This window comes from Schistocerca serialis, chromosome 2 (genome assembly GCF_023864345.2).
Source record: "Schistocerca serialis cubense isolate TAMUIC-IGC-003099 chromosome 2, iqSchSeri2.2, whole genome shotgun sequence".
In the NCBI taxonomy this organism is placed as follows: Eukaryota; Metazoa; Arthropoda; class Insecta; order Orthoptera; family Acrididae; genus Schistocerca; species Schistocerca serialis.
The window spans coordinates 682,880,827-682,899,088 of record NC_064639.1 but is presented as its reverse complement, the minus strand read 5'-3'; the positions used below and the strand labels follow the sequence as shown (position 1 = coordinate 682,899,088).

Here is an 18,262-nt window from a genome sequence, read left to right as displayed (position 1 = left end):
TCAAAAAGGTGAGAGACTAAAGGTGGAATATAGGGTAACAGGTAAGACAGAGAATACTGACAAAACATTGTGCATGAGTTAATAAAAGCAGAAAGCTAAATGCATCATCATATATGGTAGAGATAGGGGTGAGGAGGAGGGGGGAGGGGGGGGAATGGGACAAAATAAAGGATGTAGAAAACTAAAAGGGAATGAAGAAAAGAATAGTTACTGAGAAGAAATGCTGAGACCAAGGAAATCAGACAACATAATTAATATAAATTAAGGTAAGGTGGAATTTTGAGAAAGTGGCATCTGGGGGAAGAATCCAGATGGCACATGTGGTGAAAAAGACACCTAGGTCACAACTGCTATGCTGTAGAACAGGCTCTGCGACTGTTCTGCCAATAAATGCCCTTTCTTTATGCCCATTCATCCGTACTGATAACTTGATGGTAGCCATACCAATGTAAAGTACTGAACAGTGTTTACATAACAGCTAGTACACAAGATGTGTTGTTTTACTGGTGACACTTCCTTTAATAGTATATGTTTTGCCAGTTACAGAGCTGGTATATGTGGTGGTAGGGGGGGGGGGGGGGGGGTGCATAGGATAAGTCTTACTGCGGGGACAGTCACAGGGATAGGATGCAAAAGCAGCGTAGGACCTGACCAGGATATTGTGGAGATGTTTAATTTGTAAGGGATCAGTACCATCAGAACTGGATTTGAACTAAGCTAGTAGGCTAATTACATACAGTGGAGACTGGAGTGAGAGTAGTGGTGTACTTGGTTGAAATGGCTCTGAGCACTGTGGGACTTAATATCTGAGGTCATCAGTGCCCTAGAACTTAGAACTACTTAAACCTAACTAACCTAAGGACATCACGCACATCCATGCCCGAGGCAGGATTCGAACCTGCGACCATAGCGGATGCGCGGTTCCAGACTGACCTGCCTAGAACCGCTCAGCCACACCGGCCGGCAGGTGGTGTACTACTCTAAACTGTCTGCATCTTAACAAATATGTTTGACTAGAATAACAAGGGAACATTTGACATGGAAAGGATGTCAATTGTCAAAACTATTGCTAGTTAATTGATTTAATGTGAGCAGAAGTGTGTATCCGACTATCGCTGAGGATGAAATCAACATCAAGAAAAATCTTGTCTGGTGCAGTCCCCAACAATTAGTCTTTCCTTGTCATCCTGTCTGTCTGGTAAGTCTCCCCTGACTGGGGGTACTGAGTGACTTTTCTGAACTCTCCCCATTTCCAAACCTCACCAGTCCTTTTACTTCATCCCTCTTCCTTACCCTTCAATCCTTCTGCCAGGAGGAGGAGCCACTGGCTCTAAAATCTTGCACATTTCCTTAACCTTTATATATGTTTTCTCCTACCACCACTTGGTGATTAGGTTTCTTTTTGGTCCTATTACATTACATTTTCAAAAATGGAGCATTCATTCAGTATTGCATTTGTAGAAACATTATACAGTCTGAAAGTAGCAATCCTCATAAAAATGTATTGATCCATTTTTCATTTTCTGGATTCATTTGGCTCATGCTCATAAGTTCCAAATCAGACTGACAGTTTACAAATATTTGATGCTTAGCTGTCCAAGATGACATCACAAAACGTCAGCATTTTCTCTGCCTGAAATATTTGCCATGTTGATACTGGTAGCCAGACAACTGTCAGTACTGTCCAAACACAGATTTTAAGCTGTGACACACAATAAGTTCTCAGTTCTAGTAAGGAATATGTTGTATGCTTAAGTGCAGAGTGAGCTTACGAGCTGACAAATTCTTGGAGTTTCAGTTGTCAAGCCACTTTAAAAACTTTTCTAGAAATTTACACCTTTCATCATCCTTGTTGCTTGATTTCCTCCATAAGTCTTTTCCTTAATATTCACAATTTTACACCATATGCTTATTACGTCAATAAATTCAGCAGTGCCTTCTTAATTTCCAATATTACTCAAGTAAGCTGTATCTGATGTTGTCAATGAAAATTTGACAAACACATTTTACATTTTGTTTTTCTAATGAAGGGACCACAGTGCTTTAATTTTTAAACTATACCCAAATTTTAATAATCTGTTGTTTTCACAATTAAATACAGACCTAAATGCAGAAAAAGAACCTTACATTCTTTTAGATGTGTTGTTAATGCTATGGTACAATGTCACTAATCATCTTTCAAATTTAGGTTTTTATTTCTGATGTACTTTAAAATATGTACAGTCCATCACATAAAGCAAGGGCATTTGGATTTGTGAAATTACAAATAGCCTTTCTGTTAATTGAGTTATTGCCAGAAGAAATACAAACAGCTTTTAAACCCATATTTTCATTCCATTGAACAACTGGTCAGTAGTAATCTCATTCACAGACAAGCTATGAACACCATCTTTAAATGGTGACATCACACCTCACACCTTGCACCATAAATTGCAGTTGTTGCAAGACTAGTAGTGCCCAGGCCCGATTTGGCAGGGAGGAGGAGGGGGCAAACAGGGCCATCTGCCCTGTGCGGCAATGTCAGGGTGCACCAAAGGCATATTCTTGAAGAAAAAGGCCTTGTTTTACAAAGTGCCTAGCATCCGGTGCACATTTGTCTATCGATTATTCATACGATTTTGAAATGCATCCTTGTTGGTTTCTGAACATTTTTAAACACATTCTAAGTTGATTTCTGAAAGAACCGCAAGTCGATTTTTGGATGCACACATAGTGTATGAGATGTCTCTGCCAGGGCAATCCTGTCGCATCCAGAAATAAAAAAACTTTCTCGCAGACAAAAGGGGATGGGGCTGCAAGAGTTGAGCTGAATAAACCGAAACATGAATGCCAATTGCTGTTTGTTTAAGTGATTGATTGGGTGTGTGAATTATAAGCATTGGTGTAGTTATTACAGAAAACGATAGATTCAGACTATGAGAGTGTAAATAAATGACTAAGGACTGGTTGTACAATCTGGGGATAAATCAAGGGATAGCTAACTGAGGAATAGGCTAACCATGAGCTAACTTGGAGAGTGCATTGTATGACGGCATTTTATTCCCTGGTTAGCTATTCCCTGCGTAGCATTCGTGTTCATTAAGTAGACAATGACTGAAGAGCACTCTAGGTATTATCGTATACGTCATTTCATATTTACTTAGCTGTCGTCTGCAGAAATAGACTGTCAAACATGACTGGCCAGCTTTCCAGATCGCAAAACTATTTGCTTGAGGATAATTTGGGGCTAGTAGATACTGTAAATGAGTTCAAGAGAGTAGCAGAAAACACAAAAACTGCTGCAGTCTTATTCAATGAAAATATTAGTACATGACATTCAACTACGTCAGTAGGGTACTTATACTAACGACCTATCTTGAAATTAATTAAAGGATAAGGTATTTTGTTCCTGACCAGTAAAATCTTTTCAGATTTCTGAATAAAGTATAGGGAAAATATGCAAAAGTTTCCTTTCACAAACAACTTCATACAGATTGACAGAGCAGCTATAATAGATGCAAGACTTTTTTTTTCCTTTTTTGAGAAACACACAAATATTCATATCCAGAAAAGGTAGCAGCGGCTGCAGATTTTTGGTGCCCCATATTTGGAATGTTTCAAATTGTGTACAATGAAGTACATGATTTGATAAAGTTGTCAACGGGACACCCTTGTCAGTTTGATTCAAATGTAACATTCCCACGCACAGTAGTATTTCATCAAATGTAGATGGACGGTAGATGCTGAAGTGTAAGTAGGTACGTAATATATAAGCAACTGTGAAATGCAGTATGCTTTGTGACGTAGTCTTTTCAGTACCTCCAATAAACAGTGACATCATGGAGATTGATTTGACTGAAAATTCTGAGAGTGGCTAGCTTGCTGTTGTATTTATGTCATCACAGCAGCAATAGGTGCTCTACAGAAAATATCCTTGCTGAATTACTGAACACTATTTATGCATTTACTTTGCAGTTCTTTGGCATGTATAAATCCTGTTTCTGTGATATGGTGCTTATTAATTATATTCATGGTATATGTGAAGAATAAGATGCCAGAATTTACAACAAGCAGCCATTATCTTTCCTATAATCCCGGAATAAAAATGTACCTATGGCACATATCAAAGTGGAGGTTATTGTTATTGTATTTCACCCTGAATGTTTGAGGAACAGGGACATACATAATTTTAGCTTGTGCAGTCATCTCTAGCAGCTGTATGTAATCTGGGAGGAAAGGGAAAATAATTGGAGATATGACACCTTTACTGTGTTCTTCCTTCCTTTCTGCAGTCATCTCAGCTTAGAGCAGTCAGGTTTGTTCTCAGAATAAAAATACCTATTCTCAAGTGCTAAAGGAGTAGTGAAGTCACAGATGGTGCTGCTTCAAAAGTAGTGAACCAGAGAATGGAGGAAGAACAGTATCGGTTAAAGAAAAAAAAAAAAGCATAATGCTCAAAATTACAATCAAAAAATAAAAATTGAAACAAATGATTTCACAATAAAAATACATTAATCCATACACAATGGTGTATTTTATTTTCATTTAATTATATCAGAGAACTGAAATAATTCTAAAAAACTGTCTTATGCATGTTGTCCAGTGTCATGTGCATACTCTTAATACCAATGAAGTCTCCAATAGGCAGAAGGAAATCACCAGAGGCCAATATCTGAGTGTCAATAGTAGCTGGTTCATTGGTGGAACAGTCAGTTCTGAAAGGAAGAAAAGAATGACATGAGACAATTCAAATGAAATTTAAAAATATAACTTGCCAGGCACCCCTTTCACTATTCTGCTTGTATAGTTTCAGTAACTAAAGATTCCCGTTAACTGAATGCCAAGTACCTACCTGTCTTCTTATAACACAAAGATAACAATTACTTTATGATAAATGTGGATGTAGTTATGTGGATAACATTAATAACTGAGAAGTACAACAACTATCTGCTATAGCTGTCTTAAAAAACTGACTTTCCTGTTAATTTTACTGTGTTAAACTTATCTTGAGTAAGCGCAAATAATATAGATGTGTATAGGAATAATGCTAGGTGGTGGACAATTTTGTTGCTCTGAAGCAGTCATTAAAATATGGAACGTTGTTGTCCCAACAGCAGATAAGAGTGAATAATATTTTCTGCTACATATGTGGCTGAGTGATCTCAGGACATTAGTGTACTATTACGCTTTTTGTTACATTAAACAATAATAATAAGCCATGAAGTTCAGAAAAATGGTACTTCACACAAGTACAATATACGACATTTTATTTTAAGCTACCTTCAACTAGTTAAAATTTGATATAAAGTAGAAGACTGAAAATTACTTAATATTTAAGATAAGTTAAAAACATAGAATCCCATGCACTCCTCCCACATGCTACAACTATGCAGATTCAATAACTAGACTCCTATTCTGCTTTTGAAACATACATACATAGCTGCTTTTTTATAATAAATGTGGGTAGGCTTATGTGGATAATACTGATAACTGAAAAATACAACAGCTGTTTTTTTTTTTTTTTTTAAACTAACTTTCCTCTTCATCTTACTATGTTAAACTCAGTATGAGTAAGCACAAATAGTTCACAGGCTTAAATGAATAATGGTGGGTGGAAGGCAATGTTCCTGTTTCGAAGCATTAATGGCCCTGTGATCCCAATATTTTCACTAAATGGCGAAACATTGTTCCGACACTGCTACGATGTTTACGAAAAGGATTATTTCCAATAGAAAACTGAATGGAACAACATTTTCTGCTGTTGACGTAATGTGGCTGAGTGAAATTGGGGTGATTTTTCGAAGCCGCGGGCACCAAACGATAGATATCGAACATGCGATTCTAAATCGATCACGCCACTGTGATGGCGGGCAATTAGAGCATGTTTATAGTGGTCACTACAGCAACGAAAAAAGAAGAGCATTACTAAAATAGTTCTAATTAGAAAGGAAACGACTTACCTCACTCGTCGTAGACGTTGTCGTCCATTTGATGTGTATGCTACGGGAAGCAATCCCTTTTTGCTGTAACCTGGGTAAACTCTGCCATTGTCACAGAAAAATATGGGTAGAGTGTCACATTTCCATAAAAAATTCAAACAATTTGCTACATTGCATAAGCACGGAATTACATTCTTCCACGTGAGGCAATCGGCCAAAGAAATGTCTACAATACCACACATACCACTCACTACCGTCATAAGTTGTTTGGGTTTTCCTAGCATCACACAAATAATTTATCATAACGCCCGCCAACACAGTCGCATGATCGATTTAGAATCGCTCGTTCGATTTATGTCGTTTCCAGCCCGCGGCTTCGGTAGGCAAACATGGGACACTACTGTATTATCAAAACGTTTTGCAACCCGAAAATTGATGTTTTGTCTAAAACAGAAAAAACTGTTAAAACAAATAGTACACATAACACATGTGGTTTTTCGATTTGCTTAAGTCTATTATAGCAATATAAATGAAATTTTAGAGTCAATAAATAATAAAATGTCACCTATTGGAATTTTTTGTGACTTGTCTAAGGCCTTTGACTGTGTGGACCACAACATTCTCTTACATAAGGCTAATTTTTATGGCTTGCGAGGTAGCATTGGTAGATGGATAGAATCATATCTGCAAAACAGAAAACAGAAGGTGATAATTAATGGTGCCAATGATAGTCCCATTTCTTCTGATTGGGGCACATTAAAGTGTGGTGTGCCTCAGGGGTCCATCCTAGGACCTTTGCTTTTCCTTATCTTCATCAATGATCTCCCACTTTGCACAGACACCGAGTGTAAATTTACTCTTTTTGCCGATGACACCACTATTCTGCTTGAAAGTCGAACTAACAGTGACCTAGAAAATAAATGTAATGCTGTACTCGTTGACATCCTACACTGGTTTAAGTGCAACGGACTAACTCTAAACATTCAGAAAACTCAGTATATGCAATTTCACACATCTCAACAAGAAAATGAAGTATGCCACTTAAACTGTGGTAACCAAAATATACTACACTGTGAATCACCTAAGTTCTTGGGCATTCTAATTGATGGCAAGCTGAACTGGTCTGAGCATATCTTAGACCTACATAGAAGGCTCAGTGTGGCAACTTATGCTCTGCGTGTAATCACCCCCATTGGTGATGAGGACGCTACTAAAGCTGCCTACTTTGTTTATTTTCATTCTATCATGTCGTATGGCATAATATTTTGGGGCAACAAGCCTTTAGCCAAAAAAATATTTACTGCACAGAAGAGAGCTGTTAGAATCATGAGTGGTGTTCATCCAAGATATTCTTGCAGAAGTCTGTTTCATAAGTTACAAATATTAACACTTACCTCTCAATTCATATTTTCTTTGATGATTTTTGTTTCTAACAACCTATCTCTTTTTAAAATTAATAGTGAATGTCATGATCATAATACTAGGTCTAAAAATGATCTACACAGGGATCTGAAACATTTAAGTCTTGTTCAGAAAGGTGTTCATTATTCAGCCACAAAAATTTTCAACTCCCTTCCATCAGGTATTAAAGATCACATTAATGTCTTACCTACTTTTAAATGTAAATTGAGAGAATACCTAATGGTAAATTCCTTCTATTCTCTTGATGAGTATCTACAGATAAAGCAATGATTTTTTATACTGATAAAAATTTGTTTGCTATAGATCACATTAACTGTTTAATTTGGAAAATGTACTATATTTCCTTTTTAGGTATTGTTTTATATTACTTGAGCTATACCTTTGATTTGATTTTAACCTACAAACTTACTCATAATCTTATGGTACATTTTGTCATTTTATATATGTGTATTATTTGTTTAATTTGGAAAATGTACTATATTTCCTTTTTAGGTATTGTTTTATATTACTTGAGCTATACCTTTGATTTGATTTTAACCTACAAACTTATTCATAATCTTATGGTACATTTTTGTCATTTTATATATGTGTATTATATCTGTTGTATGTAATCATGACTCATTCCACATCCTTGTGATTTATCACAATACGGATTAATTGAATACGAAATAAATAAATAAATAAATAAATAAAATAGCACTGTACGCTAAATAAAACAAAACAGTCATATTTCATTTCTTATCATCCTTTTCGTCATTTACATGATATAGGAATTGTCATAATACTGTCCAGAATATGCACAGCAGCATATTACAAATTTCTATCAAACACACAAAATTAACATTATATTGAAAATTAAAACATTGAATTAAAACACACAAAAAAATTAAAACATTGAATTAATGTGTTGTTCTTTTGACATGTACCATATGTGACGGATTTATATATATTTAGAACATTTTGGAAAACACATATTACACATAATTTTAGAGTTAAAGGAGTATAAATGAGACATAGAACTGACATGAGAACAACATGATATTGACAATAAAACTATCAGTTAGTGATTTCAGGATTCAAAATATTCCTCTATGCTATAAAAACATTTATTTATCATAAACTTTTTAAATTCTGACTTACATTTTCCTTCATCTTCTGTTCCCCTGATGTAGAGTGGCAGAGCATTATAAAGCTTTAATCCGTAGTGGCTCACATGTTTTTGAGTTTTTGTTTTTCTTGTTCATGCTGATCTGAACTTACACATAAACTACTCAAGTGTGTTTTTGTATGCAGTAGGCTATTATATATGTATAAAGATGGTACTATATGTATGTTTAGCTGCATGAACAAGACTCTTGCAGTGTGTTTGCAGGGAGCTGTGTGTAATAATTCTAATGGCCCTTTTCTGTAATCTAAATACCTATCTCGGGCGACATTTAGTTGCACCCCAGTATGTTATTCCAAAGCATGTAATAGAATCGAAATAAGTCATATACACTAATCCTGTACACTCTTCACTGAAAACTCTAGAAATTATTCTCAGTGCAAAACATGCTGAATTGAGTTTTTTGGATATGTATGTGACATGGTCTTTCCAGCTCATGTGCTGATCAATGTGCATACCCAAAAATTTTGTAGACCAGACTTCCTCTATTTCATGGTCACACAATGATAAATGGTGATTATCCTTCTCATTTACTCTACCATACTGTATATAATTTGTTTTATTTAAATTGAGTGTTAACTTATTAGCGTAAAACCACTGTTGCACACTCTTCAGAACCTTTTCAGCTGTTGTGAATAAGGATTTACTGTCATCACTTATAATTATGCTTGTATCATCTGCAAATAACATAATTTTTGATGATCTGTTGGGCCTTTCAATGTCATTTATAAAGATAAGAAATAATAGGGGGCCAAGAACACTACACTGAGGGACACCTACTGCCACTTTCTTAGCATCAGAAACCCACTTTATTTTTTGCTTATTCTGAGATTAGGTGAGCTCCACAACCTGAGATCTATTTTGGTGACAGGATTCAAACCATTTCCTCCAAATTCCTCTGATGCCTATTGCCTCCAGTTTGTCAAGGAGAATTTTATGATCTACTGTATCGAAGGCCTTGGAAAGTTCTAGGTTGATTCCTACCACACATTTGTTATTGTCTAAATTTTTAATAATTTATATAATTTATTCAACATAGGCCTGTATAGCTGTTTCTGTGCTGTAACCTGTACAAAAACCATGTTGATTACAATTTAGAAGATTGAAGGCATCAAAGTAGCTTATGAGTTTAATTTTCATCAGTTTTTCAAATATTTTTGATAAAGATGGAAGGAGGGATATAGGTCTATAGTTTTCTACCTGATACATATCCCCATTTTTTAATAATGGTTTAACATTAGAAATTTTCAGCCTTTGAGGGAAAACACCTTCACTGGATGAAAAATTGGCAATATGTACCAGTGGTTCCACGATTTGTGTGGCGACTTTTTTTATTATTGTCACTGGCACTTCGTCCAGTCCTGTAGACATTTTGGGTTTCGTACTGTTAATTACTTTCAGTATTTCATATTTATTAGTGGAACTTATTATCCCACTATTGACTAACTTTGGAGCTGTTGTTTTCTCTTCTTTGGTAAAGCTCTTGCTTAATTTATCAGGTACACTTTGAAAGTAGCTGTTAATGTAATTGGGCAAGACTTTCTTCTTTATTTCAATATTATCACTGGATTTAAGTACAATATCCTGGTCTTTAGAGCTTTTTCCTATTTCTCTTTTAATAATTTCCCATGTGGTCCCTGATTTATTGTCTGACTTCCTTATTAGTCTGTCGTTATTTAATACTTTTGCTAGATTAATTACCCTTCTATATACCTTTTTGTAGTTACTAACATGTTTTTTGAAATAAGGATCATTATTAGTTTTCATTTCAGAGTTTAGTCTTTTCATAGTCTTGGAAGAGTTTTTAATGCCAGATGTGATCCAAGAATTTGTGTGTCTATGGCTAGATGAGTTGATTTTAACAAATCTTTTTGGAAAGCACATTTCAAAATTTGTCATGAAGTTCAGTACGGTAAATTATTCCGTATCTAATACTTCTATTCACGCTTTTAGTCAAGAAGTAGGACGTGGTACAGAAACCAACAATCAAAGAGTAAATCACAGAACAAATGTCGCTTGTGTATAGCGTCTCTGGCGTCCATCAGGAAAGTTTTGCGGCACTGTACTTTGCAAACAACCGCACATGTCATGGTGCTGGATGATGACAGAAGATGCCATACTTTCCTATTCATTCAGTAGTTATTTCTATTCTTAGTCAGTTTGAAGTAATTTGGAAGAATAGTGATGAAGCCAAGAATAAAGATATTGACAGCAGAGTAATGGAGCAACACATAAATATAGACCTCAAGGAATTTTTTCTTTTCTTTTAACACTTCCTCCAAAAGAAAAAAATCATAAAGTTATTGCTTTGTCTCTTTCATGCCAATTTCTGAACATAGAAAATTAAATTGAACTCGTTCAAGGGGTTTTGTCAAAATATCTGCCAACTGGTTGTGTTCTTCAATGTGTTCCAAGAAAATCTCACCATTCAGATATCTTTCATGAACATAGAAATGTCGGACCTCTATCTGTTTAGAACGTCGATGTTTTTTGCCAACTTCAATGAACTAGTATTGTCAATGTAAAGAACTGGAGGCTGCCCCGACATTTCCACTAATTCGAATCCTTCACTAGCTGCAATTATTTCCGCCTCGGTTGTGGATGTGGCCACTAATTTCTGCAACTGACTTGTCCATGACACTGCACCACCTGAGTACTTTGTAAGAATTCCAGTTGTTGAGCGCCTTGTCCGGTTATCACCTGCGAAATCTGCACCGGAAAATGCGCTTTATTCTATTGCTTTATTGACTGCAAAAGTGATGTCTGGACGAGTTACTGTTGAAAGGTACACGAGACAACCAATTGCTTCACGGTAGGGTACAGATGACGAAACTTCTTCGTTTTGATTATTGTCCTCACATCCAATAGGAGTTGATATTGTATTGCATTCTGCCATTCGAAATCTTTGCAGAATTTCTTCTGTGTATTTCTCTTATCATTATTGCTCCATCTTCATATTGCTTTATTTTTATGCCAAGAAAATTGTCAAGACTGCCAGTTGTTATTTCAAATTCATGTTGCAAAACATCCATAAAAACAGCAATTTATTTCTTGTTACTGCCACATAAACCCTATTTCCGTTTTGTCTAAGTAAAATAGGTATGGATCTGCATCACTGTTGGAAAAACCAGCTTTCTTCATGAACTCAACACAACGTTTGTTCCAGCAACGTGGTGCTTGCTTCAACCCATGAAGACTCTTTTTTAAGAAACACACCTTCGAAACCTTCTGATTGTTCCATATATATTTCATCTTCAAGTATTCCATTCAAAAAGGCTGTCTTTACATCGAATTGTTCTAGCAGCATTTTCTTTGAAGCAGCTACAGCCAACAGAGTTCGTATGGTGTCATAATGTGCCACAGGACTAAAGGCGTCGTCATAATCAATTCCTGCTTTCTGAATACAGCCTTTTGCAACCAATCTGGCTTTAAAGCGAGTACCTACATTGACTGCGACCTTTCGCCGTAGAACCCAGCGGTTTTGCAATACTTTGGCACTCTTCGGACGGTCAACCAGCACCCAGGTATTGTTTTTCTTTAGTGATTGAAGTTCTTACTGATAGCTTGCATCTATTCTTCCTTCTCGTTTGACTGCAATATTTATGAAAAACAGTTTGGATCTTTGTATTCAAGTGCATCAACTTTTGTTGCCATACAAAATTCACCACTTTCCCTCCGGGTTGGTTTTCTTCATTGTCTTTTATTCTTCTGTTTCTCCTCATTAGAAGATTCAGCAGCTTCTGCTTTTAGAAATTCTGTTACTTCTTTATTTTCATCAGATTCACGCGACTCTTGACTTCCTCTAGAATCGAGAGTGCCAATTTTTTCTTGAGTTTGACTTCCTCCAGAAGTGTACAGCCTAGGAGATTTACATAGGTCATCTCTAGATGAATTTGGATCATTAAATTCTTCCTGAGGGACATCAAATTCAACATGATCACTATGTAAATCACAAGCAATTTCTGGCTTAAATTTCACATCGTGACTCAACACCACTTTTCTTTTAGATGGAATCCAAACTCTAAACCCATCCTTGTCATTAACATATCCAACAAGTCGTCCAAAAACTGTCTTAACATCAAACTTGGAACGGAGTTGTTTCTTAATGTGAACATAGCAGCCTGTGCCAAAAATTCTAAGATGATCAAGTCGTCCTACTGGTCGATTAAACCATAGTTCATAAGGGGTTTTATTTTCAACTGAAGATTTTCCAGTACGATTTATTAGGTAGACAACTGTGTTACATGCCTCTGCCCAAAACCCTTTAGGTAATTTACTCGGATTTAGCACTGACCGGGCAGCTTGAACAATAATCCTATTTTCCCGTTCAGCCACACCATTTTGTTCAGGAGTGTAAGGAGGCGGAATCAGAAGCTCTATTCCCTTGTCTGCAAGCAGTTAACTGACATTCTTATTGTTAAATTCTTTGCCACCATCACATCTAAATTGTTTGACAACATGGCCATTAGTTCATGCTTCATTTAAAAACTGCTTAAGCACAGTACACACTTCACTTTTATGTCTTAAAAAGAAAATTCGATGAAATTTACTAAAATCGTCTTTGAAACATACATAATAATGCTTACCTCAATAAGATTTTGTGCTCATTGATCCATTGACATCCACGTGGATTAATTCACCAATACTGGTAGAGCGTATTGTTCGTGTTTTGAATGGCAGCCTATCCATCTTTCCAACCGCATGGCCATCACAAAATTCACTCTTGGCATCTTCCATATTAATGTTCTTTCCTTTTAAATATTCTTCACAGAAGAAATTCTTCACATGTTGTTTATTTTGATGACCAAACCTTTCATGGTACACTTGCAATGTTTCGGATGAAGTCATCAAGTTCACAGGATTAATTTTTGCGTTTCCAACAACACACATGTTCAACACATAAAGTCCGTTTTTCATATAACCTGTCATAACAATATTGCCATTGACTTGTTTTCGAACACAGACATTATTATAACTGAAATTAGTACAGTAGCCTCTGCAAGCAATGGCTCTCACAGAGAACAGATTAGCACTTGCATCAGGGACGTTCAAAACATTGTCCATTCTAGCATTGTACCATTTATTGTTTCGTCGAATTTGTATGTAAACTGTTCCTTGACCGTAGGCACACATTTTGACATCTCGTTTTCCCAATGAAATTACTTGAGGAGCATCAAATTCACTACACGAAACAAAATATTGTTTGTTGGGAGTGATATGATTTGTAGCGCCACTGTCGTAATACCATTTATTTGGGTCACTGTGGTTACTGGTACACACACCCATAGCATATGAAGTAAATGTAGCGTGTTCACTTTCTCGCTTCTTCTCTTTTCTTTTATCGCTGTCACGAGTGTTCTGTGGACACTCTGCTGCCCAGTGACCTAATTGTTTGCATATATTACACGGAAACTTCTGTTTTAATTGTGACTTCGTCATCTTTACTGGCTGATTACTTGTTTGCCGTTTTCTTGTTTTAGAAACGACGAAAGCTGCACTTCCATTAATGTCTTGTTCACATAGTTCAATAGTACAGCGTTTTTCAATTAATAAATTCAAGCTTTCCTTTTCTATCGTATCCCAGAGTTCCTTAAAATTGTCGTAGTCTTTTCCCAGTGTAGACAAAATTCGACCATTTAAGATTCTTTCAGATAGCATAATTTCTTCATGTTTTGCTAATTCATCGTTCAGGTCGACAAATAACTTTTGCAGTTTGGCCACATGTGCACTAATATCTTCCGTTTCATCACGTTTAACATGGAAAAATGTTTCAATCAACATATTCAAACGCTGAGTACTGCTACGTTCAAATCGGGCGCGTAATTTGTCCCAGATTTCTTTAGCATTCTTGCGCGTTAAGACGAACTCTGCAACAGGTTTACTTAGCGCACTTGCTATAAGACGTGCTGTGCTGCCTTTGCGTCGTCCTTGTGCCATTCCACATACGCTTCTTTGTGTGCATTTGTCGCATCTTGCGGCAACTCTACACGTTCACGCGTACCGTTAATAATATCTTCTAGTCCATATGAGCGCAGCACCACAGAAATATGCCATTTCCATTTGGCTCAGTCCTCAGGTCCTTCAAGCTTATGAATGATGACCTTATAATCGCCGCTAGCAATCATGTTTCTTTACAGACATAGGCTCATTTCAAATATTGTTATTGATTCAATTAAACTATGTTGTTTGCCGTAATTTTTCCCGAGGGCATGCAGCTTTACTGTATGATTAATGAGGAAGTATTGAATAGGATTGGGGAGAAGAGAAGTTTGTGGCACAACTTGACCAGAAGAAGGGATCGGTTGGTAGGACATGTTCTGAGGCATCAAGGGATCACCAATTTAGTATTGGAGGGCAGCGTGGAGGGTAAAAATCGTAGAGGGAGACCAAGAGATGAATACACTAAGCAGATTCAGAAGGATGTAGGTTGCAGTAGGTACTGGGAGATGAAAAAGCTTGCACAGGATAGAGTAGCATGGAGAGCTGCATCAAACCAGTCTCTGGACTGAAGACCACAACAACAACAACAACAACATGTTGTTTGCCTTCACACGTGTACTGGGCCCATAACCTGATGAAAAATATTATTTTAAAGGCAAGAAGACGTTTTATTAACTTTATAATTACACCCGGGATACGAAAAAAAACACATTTACTGAAAAAAAAAACACAGAAGTTACACAAAAGCCAAGAATAAAGATATTGACAGCAGAGTCATGGAGCAGCAAACAAACATAGACCGGTGGCCGTGCGGTTCTAGGCGCTGCAGTCCGGAACAGCGGGACTGCTACGTCGCAGGTTCGAATCCTGCCTCGGGCATGGATGTGTGTGATGTCCTTAGGTTAGTTAGGTTTAAGTAGTTCTAAGTTCTAGGGGACTGATGACCTAAGATGTTAAGTCCCATAGTGCTCAGAGCCATTTGAACCATTTTTTAAACATAGACCTCAAGCAATTTTTTTCTTTCCTTTTAACAAATAGTTTTTCATTTAGAACTACTTTTACTTTTTGATTTTCGTTTGTAGGTATGGATTTATCTATTCCTGTGATATGGAAGACTTGAAGCAGGTTTTCGGGATAGATATGATGGGAACCATTCGATTTTTTCAATTGTGTGATCTTCTGGCTGATTATGTTCGATATCGTGTGTGCGGAGAACATATGCACCTGAGAAGTATGTCTGTTTGTCGTACTCATGGTTTATTCATATGGAGGTGTAGCAAAGATCCGACTATGGCGCTCAATTAGACGAAGAACATGCTTTGAGAAATCGAAGCTGGTCTTGTGAGATACAATAAAAACTAAATACTGTTGGTGTTTGAGGTATCCTGTGTGGTTGTGTGTACATGAATGTCATGTGAGTGAGTATGCCAATTTTAGACAGGTATTCGTTTTGTACGGAAGTTTGTTGGGAAATATATAAAGTATAGGGGCCTATGGCGGTTCCAGTTGTTTTCGTCGGAATCGATGAGTCTCATTTTGGCAAAACGAAGTACAACAGGGGGGAAACTGTGGTGCGACTATGGGTTTGAGGGCTGTAATTTCAGGTCCAGAATGTGATAATGTAGTTTTTAAAGTAGTTTTTAATCGAACGAAGAAAGTGCTGGTAAAATTAATTGAATATCATGTGGAACAGGATTCTGTAGTTATTTCCAATGGTTTTTCTTTACATACGAATTTGGGGAATAGGGGTTTTTAGCCTCGTGTTGTGAATCATAATATTGAGTTCAGATCTTCATCAGCTGGGGCATGTACCAATAGTATCAAAGGTTATTGGTCGGCCATAAAATCTGTTGTAGAGAGGGGGAAACGACGCAATTTGACACTACAGAGTCATTTAAACCAATATTCATGTAGGCGTAGTGCACCCGATATACAGGGTGATTCAAAAAGAATACCACAACTTTAAAAATGTGTATTTAATGATAGAAACATAATATAACCTTCTGTTATACATCATTACAAAGAGTATTTAAAAAGGTTTTTTTCACTCAAAAACAAGTTCAGAGATGTTCAATATGGCCCCCTCCAGACACTCGAGCAATATCAACCCGATACTCCGACTCGTTCCACACTCTCTGTAGCATATCAGGCGTAACAGTTTGGATAGCTGCTGTTATTTCTCGTTTCAAATCATCAATGGTGGCTGGGAGAGGTGGCCAAAACACCATATCCTTAACATACCCCCATAAGAAAAAATCGCAGAGGGTAAGATCAGGGCTTCTTGGAGGCCAGTGATGAAGTGCTCTGTCACGGGCTGCCTGGCAGCCGATCCATCGCCTCGGGTGGTGGCACTCCATCCTGCTGAAATATGAATTGTTGTGCTTCTTGTTCGAGCTGAGGGAACAGCCAATTCTCTAACATCTCCAGACACTGTAGTCCAGTTACAGTAGCACCTTCGAAGAAAATGGGACCAAAAACTTTATTGGCTGAAATGGCACAGAAAACGTTCACCTTAGGCGAGTCACGTTCATACTGAGTTGTTTCCCGCGGATTCTCAGTGCCCCATATACAGACGTTGTGACGGTTGACTTTCCCGTTAGTGTGGAAAGTTGCTTCATCACTAAACACAATCTTTGAAACGAAAGATTCATCTGTTTCCATTTGAGCAAGGATAAAATCACAGAAATCGATTCTTTTAATCTTATCAGCTGCAGACAGTGCTTGAACCAATTTCAGATGATAAGGTTTCATAACTAACCTTTTTCGTAGGACTCTCCATACAGTTAACTGTGGAATTTGCAGCTCTCTGCTAGCTCTGCGAGTCGATTTTCCTGGGCTGCGAACAAATGCTTGCTGGATGCGTGTTACATTTTCATCACTCGTTCTCGGCTGTCCAGAACTTTTCCCTTTGCACAAACACCCATTCTCTGTAAACTGTTTATACCAACGTTTAATACACCACCTATCAGGAGGTTTAACACCATACTTCGTTCGAAATGCACGCTGAACAACTGTCGTCGATTCACTTCTGCCGTACTCAATAACATAAAAAGCTTTCTGTTGAGCGGTCGCCATCTTAGCATCAACTGACGCTGACGCCTAGTCAACAGCGCCTCAAGCGAACAAATGCACAACTAAATGAAACTTTATAGCTCCCTTAATTCGCCGATAGATAGTGCTTAGCTCTGCCTTTTGTCGTTGCAGAGTTTTAAATTCCTAAAGTTGTGGTATTCTTTTTGAATCACCCTGTATGTTGCTTGTTTAAGTGTTTTGTTAAACATGTTGGGCAAATAATCCTCCAAAATTTGTTAGTTAATTTCATGTTGGGATGGTGTGGCGCTAAATGATAATTAAGGAAAGCGGTGGGTTTGGTTGGGATGGTTAAGATATTGATTTGGGTTTTTTGGGTTTGACCCATCATTCTTTATTTTCTGATGTTAGGTAACATTTTTTTCTGTGGACTTTTTTATTATTTTACTTCGTTTGGTTGATGTTAACTTCTGGGTTTATATGTTTGAATGTGTGTATGTTTTTTTGTGATGATGTGTTTCTTATGTATGTGGGTATTTGATTTTTGTTGACATCTCTGAAGATGAGCTTTGGTTTTTACTAGAGGAGATTGTGTACGGTAAGTTTAGTTTTTTTATTTTTATGTTGTACTGAGTTTGTCTTTTTTCATGTACTTCTTTGTCGTATTATATTGCTCTGCTTTAAGTATGGGTTCGTTAGCTGCAGTACCGAATACAAACATTACAGTTGTTGCTCTTTTTTTGCTTTGCTAACACCGGTATTACTACGATTTTTTCGAGTCTGTACT

General features: G+C 37.0%; 1 protein-coding gene across 1 annotated transcript in view; it reads right to left on the bottom strand.

The window, feature by feature from the left end:
- Window positions 1–4,486: 4,486 nt before the first annotated feature.
- Window positions 4,487–18,262, bottom strand: part of LOC126457805 (oxidized purine nucleoside triphosphate hydrolase-like) — a 167,269-nt gene continuing 153,493 nt past the window's right edge. The window contains exon 5 of the mRNA XM_050094418.1: window positions 4,487–4,694. Coding sequence (XP_049950375.1) covers window positions 4,585–4,694 — 110 coding nt within the window. The 3' untranslated portion in view covers window positions 4,487–4,584. The remainder of the gene's footprint in view (window positions 4,695–18,262) is intronic.